This window comes from Coloeus monedula (genome assembly GCF_965178545.1).
Source record: "Coloeus monedula genome assembly, chromosome: 12".
In the NCBI taxonomy this organism is placed as follows: Eukaryota; Metazoa; Chordata; class Aves; order Passeriformes; family Corvidae; genus Coloeus; species Coloeus monedula.
The window spans coordinates 20,449,532-20,463,587 of NC_138792.1; the positions used below are offsets into that span (position 1 = coordinate 20,449,532).

General features: G+C 40.9%; 1 protein-coding gene across 2 annotated transcripts; it reads left to right on the forward strand.

The window, feature by feature from the left end:
* The first annotated feature begins 2,752 nt into the window (after window positions 1–2,752).
* On the forward strand, window positions 2,753–12,450 carry PABIR2 (PABIR family member 2). Of its 2 annotated transcripts, none has more exons than XM_082289138.1 (10): window positions 2,753–2,965; window positions 3,291–3,369; window positions 4,670–4,726; window positions 5,095–5,138; window positions 5,219–5,273; window positions 5,500–5,601; window positions 6,875–6,963; window positions 7,489–7,553; window positions 9,834–9,935; window positions 10,967–12,450. In XM_082289138.1, exons 1-10 carry the CDS (start codon window positions 2,850–2,852, stop codon window positions 11,026–11,028), a joined length of 771 nt encoding a protein of 256 aa, XP_082145264.1. In that variant the 5' UTR covers window positions 2,753–2,849; the 3' UTR covers window positions 11,029–12,450. The 2 variants fall into 2 exon arrangements, with proteins under 2 accessions (XP_082145264.1, XP_082145263.1); XM_082289137.1 differs by having other exon boundaries at window positions 9,834–9,930.
* Window positions 12,451–14,056: the final 1,606 nt, after the last annotated feature.

The window sequence follows — 14,056 nt, forward strand, 5'->3', positions numbered from 1 at the left end:
TCCAGGCCCTTGTAAATCTCTCTCCATCTTTCTTGTAGGTTTGCTTCCTTAGGTACTAGAAGGCCACAATTAGGTGACCTGGAAGCTTCTCTTCTCCAGGCTGAACAATCCCAATTGTCTCAGCCTTTCCTGATAAGGGAGGTGCTCCATCTCTTCATCTGTTTATAGTGAGAATTTCAGGCAGTCTTTAGGAACAGAAATAACCAGAGAAAAAAGGTAGATTATAAAGAGCTAAAACATTTTTTCATGAGCCCCATGCTTCCTAATTTATCTAAGGCTGATAGCATTTTGTAACTGTGGCTGTGTGTATTTCACCTACAGGGGTATTTCCCTGACACTATCAAATACCTCCCACATCACCACCCACTTCATGCCCACTAGTCCCTATGTATCACTGGACCCATGTATCTCATTCTTTCAGTCTCTGTTGCCCCACTATGAATATCCATCCTCCACCTGTGTCCTCCCAAGGCTCTGTTTAACATGTTCTTTCCTTTCTTAATCCATCTTGCCATGGTGCTAACTCAACAACTTGTGATTTCCTCATTTCTATCATTCTGTTCCACAGCACAACTCTCTCACAGGCATCCCTTTGCTTCATTACCCTCCTCAGCCCACTTGAGGGTCATCCTGACAGTCCCCACTTTCCTTTGTACACATATTCCCATTAAAGTTCTCTTGGCTACAGTAAATCCTGGTCAGACAGTAGGATGATGTGCCTGGCACTGGAAAATTTGAGGACATAGAGCAGATGTTTTTGAGCTCTCAGCCACATTTTGGATACTGTTGACTTCTTCCTTAACGGTATCCTGGTACATGGCATTTGAAGCTGTTTGCTGCCCTTAGTGGCAAGGACATAATATAATAACTCCACAATAAAAATAAATAGCAAAATCCACATAGTTTGGTGCTGTAATAAGATCCTGCAGGTGGCTTTTGTATTAAGAGAACCAGCATATTTGTGTGTAGATTTCCATTCAGGGCTAGCAGTTTTGCTAGGAACTGTCACCTGAATTGCCTTTTAGGCAATTCTAGCCATGGAAAATGAAGGTATGAAAGCTGCTCCAAGCTGTGAAATGCTTGTGCTGAAGCACCAGACAAGGAGAATGGTGCAGATTCTGTAAAAATGCCATGTTGCTTTTACAGAATGGTGGCAGTGAAAGGCGATTAACAGTAAATTCCTTTCACAGCTGCAGATCCTAATTTTCCAGTGAATCAGACTGGTCATAATTATTAGAAGTTAAGCAAAAAGATTTAGATATTTACGTTCTCAGTCTTTTCAGGAGATGGCAATTCTGTATCAACTCACAGAAGGGTGTCATTATTGGCTGTAATAGGCCATAGTGTAAGCAGGGGGACAGGACTGTGAAAGGTATTTCTCCTCTGCAGTAATACAAAATAAGGAATTTTTCTCTGGGTTTTTCAATATAAATACATATCAAAAAATCCTGTAAATATTTAAAATGTGATATTGTGGGTCTTTTAACTCATCTTCACACATCTTTGTACATCTCAGCACAAAGTTCTTCATTAATAGTATCAGTTCAGTGAAAGAAATGTAAGCATCAACAGCAGTTGATGAGACAAGAGTCCCTGAATGCAGTAAAATGGAATATGCTCAAGTCAGTCTTGATTAACAAAAAATGCAAGGAGATACCATAATAAGTATTAAGCTGAAGAAACAAGAGTTCTAATGGGTTATCTAGAAGCATCTACCTTCAGTAGTTTTAAAGTAAGAGCCATGATCCCAATTAAGGTAGTTGAAATGTTGAAAAATCCAAACTTTTCTATCTTAACTGTTTCAACACCTAGCACTCTGGCAAAAGAAATGTTTCATCCCAGGAGAAAATGAAGACCTTTTAAAATTTGGTGCTGGGAACAACCCTGAAACCACCTGCATGCAAGAGACAAATATGTATGGTGCAACTGTTATTGTAGAAAAATACTGTAAAGTAAGCACAAACTTTGATGCTTTGATCACTCAGAGTGGATTTGCCAAGGTCAGTCCCGAACCTGAATACAGTCAAGTACTAGAATCACACACCTCATAACAAATATTACGCCAGATTTCTGAAACCTGTGCAGACTCTCATTGCAATCAAAGCCCTCGTATGTGCTTCAGCAGCTAGGGAAGCCTGCGGAGAACACTGGGAAAGCCTGCAGAACTTAGGTCGGAGAGGACCTAATCTTGAAGAAGGCTACAAAAGCTTTTCCCCACTAAGATGGAAAAAAAGCCCCCGGACGAGCGCAGCTCGGAACGCGCCGGGTTTGTGGCCGGGGTGGGACTCGAACCCGGACTCGCCCCAGGCCACGCCCCCGACCACGCCCCCGCGGCGCGCGCGTCCTAGCGACCGTTGCGGCGTTTCAAACACACACACGCTCCTCCCGCAGCCAGTCAGCGCGCGCACCGCGCCCAGGGTCTGTCGGGAGCTCGCCCCCGGCCGAAGCAGTGCCGGGGTGCGGAGCTATCGCGCAGGCGCCCTGCGAGGCGGGTGGCACTGCCTGCGCCCCGATCCCCGCGCATGCGCACTGTGCGGCGGCGGGCGGGGAGCGCGGTCGGCACCGAGGGAAGCAGCGGGAGCGCTCCCACCGCCACCGCGGGCAGCGGCACCGGCAGCGGCACCGGCAGCAGCCGCTGGAGGAATTGGCCGCCCCCGGGCCGCCCCCGGGATGCGGCGCTGCTGCGGCCGCCCCCCGCGCCGGGCCCGGCGCGCCCCCGGGCTGAGCCCGCGGCGCCGCCCGCGGGGCCTGTAGGGCCGGGGCAGCGGCGGCCCGAGGAGCCGCGGCGGCCGCCGGCAGTGAATGGGCGCCGCGGCGGAGCGGGAGGAGCCGGAGCCTCTGCCGCCGCGATGGCTCAGGAGAAGATGGAGCTGGACCTGGAGCTGCCGCCGGGGAGCGCCGCGGCCCCGGGCGACGGCGGCGGCCTGAGGCGGTCGAACAGCGCCCCGCTCATCCACGGGCTCAGGTGAGGGGCCCGGGGGGCTCGGCTCATCGAGGCTGGGGTCGCCGCCGGCCTCGCCGCGGGCCTTGGGCCAGGCCTGGCGCTCCCTCAGCGGCCTCTGGAACGTGTCCCTTGTCCTGCGGGGCCGGGGCCGCCAGTGCCCCCTCGTCCCCCCTCGCCTTAAGGAAGGTGCTCGCTACGCTCCCACAGCGACAGCAGTGCTCCTGTTCAAATAAAATGATGTTTTCCGCGCTCTGGAGACTGCAGCGCGTGTCACAGCACTGTGGAGCTTTAAGTAAAGCGCACCCGAGAAGGCCTGTTCACAAAACTTTGTTTTTTCCCCCTGCAGCGACAACTCCCAGGTGTTTCAGCCTTACGTGTTGCGGACTCGCAGGAACAGCACAACAGTTATGAGCCGTCATGGAATGGTGAGGAATCTTAAGCGTGTCATGTTTACACACAATGAGGAATAGTTGGAGTAGAGAAATGAAGTTAAACTTGATTTGTATTTGCACTTAGTATCCTAGCAAGCCACCAAGCTGCAGAATAAGCAGTTTTTCACCTCCAACTACAACCTGCAATGAAATAATACTGGTGTATTGACTGTGTGTCCCCAAGAAGACAAGAGTAGTTGAAGTAGTATGTGAGTCCCCCATATGAAGTGCAGTTTTAAAGTTAATTTGATTCTGACTGTGTGTTAGAAGAGTAAAATGCTGTCCCAGTTAAAAGTCTTGAAAGGGTGTTTTGATTTGTTGTGAGAAGGGATGAGGGAGTCACAGTTCTTTGTTGACCTGTTTGACATAGTGCGCTTTTTTTACAAAGGCAGAACACTGGACCTCAGAAAATCACTGAAAGAAGAGGAATTTGTTTGTTGCTTTCTGTTATGTGTGGTTGTGTACACTACTGCAGTTGTTTAACTTTTCAAAGATGTTGCATTTCTTTTTTTCCACCCTCTCCTTGTGAGGTGAGGGATTTATATGCTCCGTCCACTGAAGTTTTTCTGTCTTGTCTGAGGGTAGTGAAGATTAAATATTGCTTTTCTCAAAACCTTGAAGTTGTGAAATAAGTTTCCTCTATGTCTTGTGTTCAGGAAAGGTGACAGGGAATTATAACTCAAAGTCTTCTCTTGTGAGATTTCTTAAGAATCCAAAATTTTGGAGCTTGTCAGTAGGTGTGACATTGGACACACAGTCATCTTGAGTGGGAACTGTTGCCCACTTACTTGTGATAGAGTTCTAGAGGAATTAGATGCATAAAATGGCACACAATTGAAAAATTGCAGAAGTCAAGCTTTAGAGAGCATTGTTCAAGACTGAGTTGAAGCACTGAGATTTCTCCTTTACAGTAGCCAGCTGGTTGAGTAAGGTGTACTGCAGGAGTTTGTCATATCCTGGGCAGTGGGGAATTGTGTAACAATCATAGCTTCATTTGTAGTAGCTCACTTGTCTAAATGGCATCTGTAGCTATTTGTGTACTTGAGATGCTGAACAGCATCTGCCTGCGGGTCAGATCCATGCCACTTGCTGAGTGATACAAGGAATTTGTAAGTGGTAAAACAAGTCTTTTCTCTTGAAGGTCAGTGTTTGCTTTTTTGCAATATTGTTTGAGTCATCCACATGTAGTTGTGCAGCTCATTTTGAACTCCCTAAGAATGTAGTTGATGGTAAATAGTATGTATGCAAGCAGCTATGTGTGATTTAATCATTGTGGCTGTTGCTTTTTTCCCAGTTCTTGTCATCATCTCCTATTCGTATTCCTAGCAGCCGACTTCATCAGATCAGAAGGGTAAGTAGTTATCTGTGTATTCAGTAACAGAATGAAAAGTACTATATAATATTAAAGTACTTGCACAGTGGGGGTTTCTTTCCTATTGAGTTGTTCAAGTACTAAAGAAAACTGAATATTTCTTTAGACTTAATTTCAACAAGGAAGTAGCCTTGCCAGGCTTATTATATTTAAGATACTGTGCATTTTAGAAGTATTTAATTTAAGAGAAGCAGTGAGCTGGACTGGTGGCTGTCCTGTCTTTTCTGCAGTAGTTCTGCTGTTCATGTTTCAGTCCTGATGGCAAATAATGGAATCACGAGTGTTATTTCAAGTACCTGTAATGAATCAAATGTTATGGGAAAACTTATGGTATTTATCTCCTGCAGGAGGAAGGAGTGGATTTAATGAACAGAGAAGCAGCACATGAAAGGTGAGTGTTATTGAAAGAAGGTGATAAAATAGCCAGAGTTATCCTCTTTGTAGCTACTGATGGGGTTTTTTGTATTCTAGGGAAGTGCAGACAGCAATGCAGATAAGCCAGTCATGGGAGGAAAGCTTGAGCCTGGTAATCTTTTTATAGATGTTTCCTATTTAATTCTACTTTTACACTCAACTGACGAATTTAAGGGAAAGAGAGGAATTAACTGTGAAAATAACTTAAGAAGAATTTAAGCTCATCTGCTTTAGCTGCTTTGTGCATTTGACCCAATGACTTTCCATTAGAAGGTTGTACCTTGGATTTCAAGGTAATGTCCTGTGCCAGTGTTAAGTCTGAAAACTTGTATTCACAGAGCGACAATGACTTGGACAAGTCTGAGAAATCTTTTTCCCCAAAGAGAATAGACTTCATTCCAGTTTCACCTGCACCTTCACCTACAAGAGGAATAGGAAAGGTAGGATAAGTGAAATACCAAACTAAGACAATATTTCAGAATTATAGACCAAGCTGAACTGTTGAGACGTGTAATTTCGTAAGTTGTTCCATAGTTCAAAAAACCCCTGAACAACACAACCAAACAGGCACTAAAAAACCCAAATCCATATTTTGTTGGTTTCTTAGAACCAGTGGTTGCCATCTGGGAGCCTGCAGAGTTTAAGCAGTGAAACACTGGATGTTTTCAGTTACTGCTATTTGTGCAGTGTTCGGGTGGGTTGGGGTTTTGGTTGTAGGGAAGCTGGAAGACGTCATGAAGATAGTTCTGGACAGGATCTTCAGGTGCAGAAGTGGAGGGATGCTGGGAAAGAAGCATTAAAATAGGACTGCAGATCTGTGTGGTGAGAGATGAAAATGTGTCCATCGGTTATGGAAAGGAAGGCACAAATGCACTCTGAAAGAGGACATAGGTGTGTTGAACTTGTACTGAAATCTGGTGGCAGATGCCAGAGAAAAAGAGTTGGATCTTAGATAAACTACTTTTCCAGTGAGGATTGGAAAACTGAAATGCAGCACAGAGAAACTGGCATCTGGATTTAAAGATGGGCTGCTTGACCTTGTTTGCACCCTCTTGTGTGATTCTGCTTTTGTACTGCCAGTATTTTGCTGCATGCTCCTACCAGATCAGTGCACATAACAGCCACGTACGAGTGCTGGGTGAATGTGTTCCTGGGAAAACACTGATGCTGGCAGCTGGTCCTGTACCTTTGGAATTCTGACTGTAAAGTACTAGCAGATAACTTAACAGAAAGATTTTTGTGTTTAGCTAGTAGCATTCATGGGCTAAGCTCAAATTAGCTGCAGAATCACAGAGCTAAATATCCTATTTTACTCTGAAATATTGGGTCAGATGTATTTTGAGTAAACTTGTTTAACAAGCCCCTTAAAAGAACTAAGTCCTGAGTACTGTACTGCACTGCTGTTTCTAAATGTAACAAAGAACAGAAACAATTCTCTTATTTAGAGAACAGTGTCTATTTCAATTTTACTTTTCTTGTGGGTTTTGATTAGCTTCATCTGAGCAGAATTGCATGAGCCAGTATGTTTTTGTAAATTAAGCTCTAAGATTTGTAAGATTACATTTGATAATCTGCCTAATCTGTTCCTAGCTTTTCTTAAGAATAAGAAGGCCATGGTGAGGGGGGGGATGTTTGGTTTGGAGGGTGGAGTGTAACATCTGAGTATTTTAAAGGAAATTCTGAAGTATCTTCATTTGAGCTTTCTTCCTGCAGCAATGTTTTTCACCGTCATTGCAAATGTTTGTGAGCAGTAATGGATTACCTCCAAGCCCTATTCCCAGTCCAACAAGGCGATTCTGCAAGTAAGTAATGAGTGTCTGTTGTGCTAGCATTGGAATTTAAACCAAAGATTAATTAAAGTTGATGTTAAGGCATTAAAAGAGACTTCACTTTTACAGCTGCTGAAGCATTGCCACATAAAAATGCTCTGAAAGTTCAAACTTTACCAATGGTAACTTTGTGTGGGTGCTTTTATAGAGCCTGTGTCAACTTTGGACTAGACTTGGTAACTTGAGGGGAGGTTCTCAGATACTTCAAATTAACTTTGTCTGCAGATCAGTTTTATATAAATATGCCACAAAATTTATAAAAGGACTGAAATGAGGATGTGATTCACTAAGGGAAGTGAAAATAGAAAATTTAGTACAACTTCATGTGGCAGATAATCTGCTCTAATAGGCAGCACTTACTTGTTATCTATGTATTTAGATTCCATAAGAATTCCAGTTGTGCAGGAATAGTTTTGAAGAATGCTTCATATGCTGTGGTTGTGTTGATTTGATGCAAATTGGAACCTTTACAGGACTGACTCAGTATTCTCTCTTCAGCAGGAGGAGTCAAAGTCCAATCAACTGTATCAGGCCCAGTGTTCTTGGCCCCATTAAAAGAAAAGGTGTGTGTTTTTACCTTACAGGATGTTTTAATATGGATGTAGTTTTCTAGCTGGATACATTTTTTTGTTGGTCTGTAAATATAATGCACGTGTATCCACAGTGAACTGAAATTTGCCAGGCATAACTCAAAAATACAATGTAAAGTAGCTAGTCTAAAACACAGGAATGAAAAACTTAAAAAACAGCCACTGCTTGAAATAGGGAAACTTTATTATACATCAAATTAAATGTCAGAGCTTAAAAATATTCATAACTTTCCTACAAGTCCCACTGAACAGTGCACACCCTTCAGATCATCTTAGGAATGTTGTTTATCATGCAGTATCTTCTAAACTTAGAACTGAATGTTTGTTTTCTCTCTTAAAGTTCAGAAGATGAGTGTTTAGAGAAATGGAATAGATCAGTGCCCTTTCCTCCTGAAGGGGGGAAAACACATTCTTTCCTGGAAGTGTTCCATGTTAGAGATTTTCAAATAACATCCCTGAACCAAGCTTAGTCGAACTGTAAGAATGAGATATTTTTAAAGTGTGCCTTTAGCTGTACTTACCCTTTCTGCTTTTTTTCTTTAACTTAGGCATTCTTAATTGCACCAAAAACATGTCCTTCTATTGTACAAGACTTACATTTAAGAAAAGTTACCTTTTGTTGTTTGGCTTTTTTTTTTTAGTACTGCTTATCCTATCAGATAAAGAACATTGTCTAACTGATACTGATTTGACAGAGGACAGAGACAAGTTTTCTCATAGATGTCAGTTCTATCTTGGCTTTTATTTTCTGTGAATTTTAGAGGCATTAAAATTGAACAAAAGTTTATTAAGCTAAATGATCAATAAGGCATAGGTATCCACACTTGTACTTTACACAAATTGTAAAAGCAATGCAGGTAGAGACAGGCCTTTCCTCACCAAATCCATGTGCTCCCATGGAGCATCTTTTACAAAGTAGAGATAGGAGTTTGCCTTTACTTATTTGAAATACCAAGGAATTTTTCAAATGCTGCTTAATTTTGAAACATCTAATCTATTTAAATGAACTTACTTTGTTTTCCTAAATATGTGGTCCTGTTTTTTTCTGAATTTTAGCAGTAGATTTATAGTAGGAGAAGGAAAGCCATGAACTGAAGAACTTTTCACTGCTATAGGGACTTAATACTGTAGACTCTGCAATGTGTTGTAGCAGTGCAGATTTGTCTCTGTGAAATTTAAGGGACAAAAGTGTTACCTAAGTTGTTGTTTTGTTCATTTTGTTCATACTAGAAGACCAAGTATTTTATAAATGTTTTTTGCCTATTCTGCTTGCTAGAAGCAATATCCCTTACCTTAAGACAGGAAGGTGTCCCTGTGGGCTGAAGGAAATGAAACTTGGGGGGTTATCAGTCTTTTATAAAATGTGGCAGTGTGATTCTGTTGCAGAATGTATAAACTGGTTCGCTATAATGGTTTTAACCTCTGTCAGGTTTTCAAACTGACTCTGCAACTACTGCAAAGTGTATGTAAAAGCCAAAAAAATTATTACCATTTCATGCCTTTTTTTTTTTTTCCAAACTAAAAATGAAAATACGGTGTGGCTGAGAGGGTTTTCTTTCTTTTTTTTAATTTTCATTTTCAAGTTCATGATGTTTTCAGATACCATTTGTAGAACAGCTATTAGTGAGCCAGCTCATTCTTAGGGCAGATTATACTAAACAGATTACATTAGTTCTCCCCATCATACTTAATCTCTTAATGTCTGTAGATGGTTACAGGTACAAAGACAGTCTGATCCATGATGAGTAAGTGGAAATGCTTCCACATGACAGATTTATTTCATTCAGCTTTCCTGTAAAAGTGCAGGCATCAGAATTCATTGTACAGGGGAGGGTGAACCTGTATCCAGCTGTCATTCTTATTTTCGTAACCACTAACAGTTTTAAACTTCGTATTTTGACTTATATCAATTACCTCATCTCAGCTGTTTACTTAAAACTAAGTCATGGTAATTAGTTTGCTTTAGATTATTTTGTCTGATTGCAGTACAGGTAGCAAGTTTTATGTCTTTGAGATCATTGTAGCCCCTCAGATACTGCTGAAGCTTTAGCTAAGGATGGATTGGATGGTTTAACAGCAGCTATCCTCAAATTAATGTGTTAGCCGGGTGCTTGGTTGCCTGAATTAGAGAACTTGTGTTACAAATGCAACCATGGAGTATTGTGGGTCAAACCTTTCTTTTACAGCAGACAATTATTAAATGGATATTCCAGAGACTCAAGTGAGTTTGATTATTTGCACTGTTTTCCTTAGGTGAAATGGAAACTGAAAGTCAGCCAAAGAGACTTTTCCAAGGAACAACCAACATGCTTTCTCCAGATGTTACACACCTGACAGATCTCAGTTCATGGTATTGTATGTCATGTGCCCTGAAATGCCAAAACAAGGAATGTGCATTTATCACAAGCTTTCTAGTTGTTTTTTCCAGGAAAAAAATACTTTGTGTGTATCTTGCGGATGTGTATTAATGGGAACTATCCTGTGGTCGTGTCCTGTGGCAATGGTCCTGCTCCTTTGATCAATTCTTCCTGAACAGACTCTAGCCTAGATTTTTCTATGAAAGCTTTTACACTGACTGTAATTGTTACAAATCCCTGTTGATTCATAAGCAAAGTTACTTTACTTCATCATTACAGTATGTTGTAGGCAGTGGTCATATAGTCTGTGGCACTTCCCTGAATACTTAGAAAATGTGTATGGGTATTTAATTGTTCTTGTCCCTAAGTTCATGATTTTTAGAGTTACATCACCTTTCTTTATTGCAATCATAAAATACTACGGTTTTTTTGTGTCAAGTCAGATACTAAGTATTCAAAAATATCAGCTATTATTACTGTAATTCCAGTTTACCTACAGACTTGAAACTGCCTAGATGGTTTTTTCCATATTGCTTCCCCCTAAATTGCAAAAGCATCAATTTAGATGCCCTCTGGGATCTTGTATCAAGACTTCAAAATCCAAACACAGGAATTGTGTGGGAAAAATAGGTCTGATCTTGCTTTGAGCAGTGCAGTGTTAAAGAGCATGCCGGCTAATTAATGACATCTTTGCTGCATTGCTGATAAGTGTATTATTTTCCCTTTCCTATAAGCTTTTAAGGTTTTATACTTCTTAGTTGTCACCTCCTTTCTACGTCTGATTAAAATTAGCTTCATAATTTATTCTGCATGTTAAAAAAACCCAGTAATTCTGCTCCTCGTTCCCATGAGGAGCATGAATATCTATAACATGCTACAGAAAACAAGGAGTTTTCAGGGCTGCCAGTCTTGCAGTAAAGACTGAGTGGTAGTATAGGTCTCCTACAAGTCCTCTCCAAGGGGGAAGCGCATTAGCTTTGTACAGAGCCTCATGCTTCTGCACTAAAGAACCCTTTTCCCTTTCCCCAGCCTGTCCTCAGATATTCTCGATGGGAGTAGCAGCAGTGTTGGCTCTTCCTCTGATTCCCTGACTAAAGGCAGCATAACCACAGAGTCTCCAGTGACGTGCTCCAACTCCTGCTCCTCGTTCATACTGATGGATGACTTCTCACCCAAGTGACTTTACCAAGTCCTGAGTCAGTGTCTGGCTGTGCTGTCCCCTTCCTGTACACTCGTACAGAGAAATGAACTCTGATCCTTGAAGCATTCATATGAGGTTTATTAAAAGGAAAAATTGTTGTTACTGTAATCTTTGGCTACTTTCCAGTGATTTTTTTTTTTTTAAATTTATCCATTTAATGGACACTGTAGACCATATAAATGTCTGGTTTTGCGAATTTATCTTTTAAAAAAGATGTCTGCTGATATTATACTAACTTTTGCTTTCAGGAACTTGCATACACTTTTTGATTCCAAGAATAGGTATCTACCTATTAGTGTTGCAATTTTTAGGAATGTACTTCTATCATCATCATGGTCACTATGTCTAGGGAAATAACTTGGTTCGGAAGGATTTGAAAATACTAATTTATTCTCTGGCACTTCTACTATTGAGTAAAATTATTCTTGCTTTTTTTTTTTTTTTTTTTGAGTCACTAGCCTCAAATTCCTTTATAGAAGGGAGAAAAAAATATTTTATTTTCTTAGTGCTGCTAGTAATTTTTATGAATTCATTTACAGGAGACCACATTGGGTGTGGAAGTCTCACTCTATTACATTAAACTAAAAACCCCACAGCAAAATAACTAATGACTGTCACTTTTGCCATCAGTGAAGAAATAATAATACTCTACAAACATGATTAAATTAGCTGCATAGTTCTCTCCCTGGAACATTTGTCCTACTGATTGTATGAAATAAGCTCATTATTCAGCAAGATTTGGCCAGGAAAAATTAATCCACACCTTGATTGAAGACATACAGTGCAGTTAACTAAGTTAATTAAACTACTGTGTAGGAGAACCATGTATGGCACCATCGATGTCTCCTGTGGCATTGAGGTCATAAGTATTTTTGTGCCTTAGGGGACATTGTTACAAAATTATGGAATGTAAACCAGAGGGGTGGGTGGGGAAAGTCCTTTGTGTACAGCTTGTTTATAGAGTGCTTACTCGAGTCTGTCAGCAGTGCTGCTTCCCTTAGTGTTCCTTTCCAAGGTGTGGAGGTGCTGGGGCAGCCCCACCTCCGAGGGGCAGTCAAGGTGACACCCTTTGCAGCTGCTCTGGACAGAGTTTGTCCCTTTGTTGGTCATGAGCAGAGCAAACAGCTCAGCAAATGTTTGATTCCTAAGGAAAGGCTTTGGATTGGATACGAGCTCTGCAAATTGCTTGGTGAAGGAGTTCTCTTTGAGCTATGAGTAGTCTTGATACAGTACCTTGGTCAGTCTGAGGTAGGAACAGATATTTTACTTTTTAAAGACTATAATGGGGCAAAATAAATCCGTTTGTAATCTACTGTGTTACGCTATTTATTATTTATAACTCTGTAAAAAGTCTGTGGTGATGAATTATAGTATTTTTTTATGATTGAATAAGTTTTTTATGTTCAGTAATTGCTGGCCGGTTTGTATTTAATACGCAACATTGTCTGCCAGAATCATAAGCTTCCAGTTTTGAATGTTTGTAACATAAATGCTTTTGTTACCTAAAAGTACAACTTGTGATCTTTCTGAAAGAAAATAGCACTGAATTTAAAGAAAGATTATGTGCTTTAGATGTGAGCACAATCTCTGGCAATACTGTCTGGCTAAAAGGGGGAGGGGGAGAACCATAGTTTTTTCTGTTCCTAAGAAGCCGTTGGGTATCCAGAAGATGTGTACATACCAGATTATTTTTAAAAGCGTTTCCATTAAATTGTAAGAACTACCAGAATGGGCCAACAGTGGCACTATTACTTGTAATATCATTTCCACCTGTGGAGCATTAGTTCCCCACTTCAAATAAATGTGCATATTGTAAAATATTGTCCATTCGTGCCATTCTTAAATGAGCTCTACAGTACTGAATGTTAATTTTGTTTGTATATGCACAGTGCTATTTCTTTAATTTTTGATGTCTTAAGTCGCTTAATTTTTTTATTCATGCCTGTATCTTCTCTGCCTTCTTTGTGCTTAAAGAAGGCTGCTTTTCCATTTGCAAAATATTGATAAACAGTCTGTGATAAAATACAACCCCGTTACCTGTGCCCCAGTTCCCTTCTACTGTGCTTTTACTGGTACCGTGATTTAGAAATCTGAACAAGGGGTGGCAGGAGGGGGAACCTATTGCATGCTTTCTTAAACCTGAGAAGAGCATAGTTATTGCTTAATTTTGGCTGATTTACCTGTACAATTGATGTATTCCAGATTTGTTTGTTAGTGGAGAGTCTTATCTGAGTGCTGGCCTCTGTAAACATTCGAATGTAAGCTGCATAAAGCGAGCGCACAAAATAGTCACTCTTGTTACAGCAGTTTTTTGTAGTGTTCTGGCTATTCCCCACTCCTGGAATGTCTTGTAAAAGACATTGCTCTTTTATAAAATATATATGTAGTGCACACACTTGCTGTGTCTGTTGTTTCAGAATGAATGGATGTTGCTGTGTAATAGGCCCAAGGCAGGCCCAGGTTCTCTTTCACACTCCTAACACACACAACTTGTTCATTTTGAAACAAAGTTTTCTAATATGCTGATGATTATACTTGCACTTAACTGCATTTGAGTTACAACGGCTTAGAGGGTTGATTGACATTGTAGCATACTCTGACTAAAACTGACTAAAAGTTGCATGTCTGGATTTGTTACCTGCTCTGTCTGAGGGAATTAGATACCAGTTGGGAAAGAAGGCCAGCTGGTGCTGGTAGTCAGCTTTAATGTGTAACTATTGACATTTAACAACTGGTTTTTATGACTTCACCAGACTTATTTTTGCTGAATTGCCTTGATGAGAGTCTGAGAATTCCTGTCTTTCCCCCACTTCCTTCTTTTTGTAAGGTATCATTAGCACATATCTGTTGCTGAGAATCACAGTATTACATTACCTTTAATGTAATAGTTGAGAACTAAGTTAAAATACCTGTGTAAT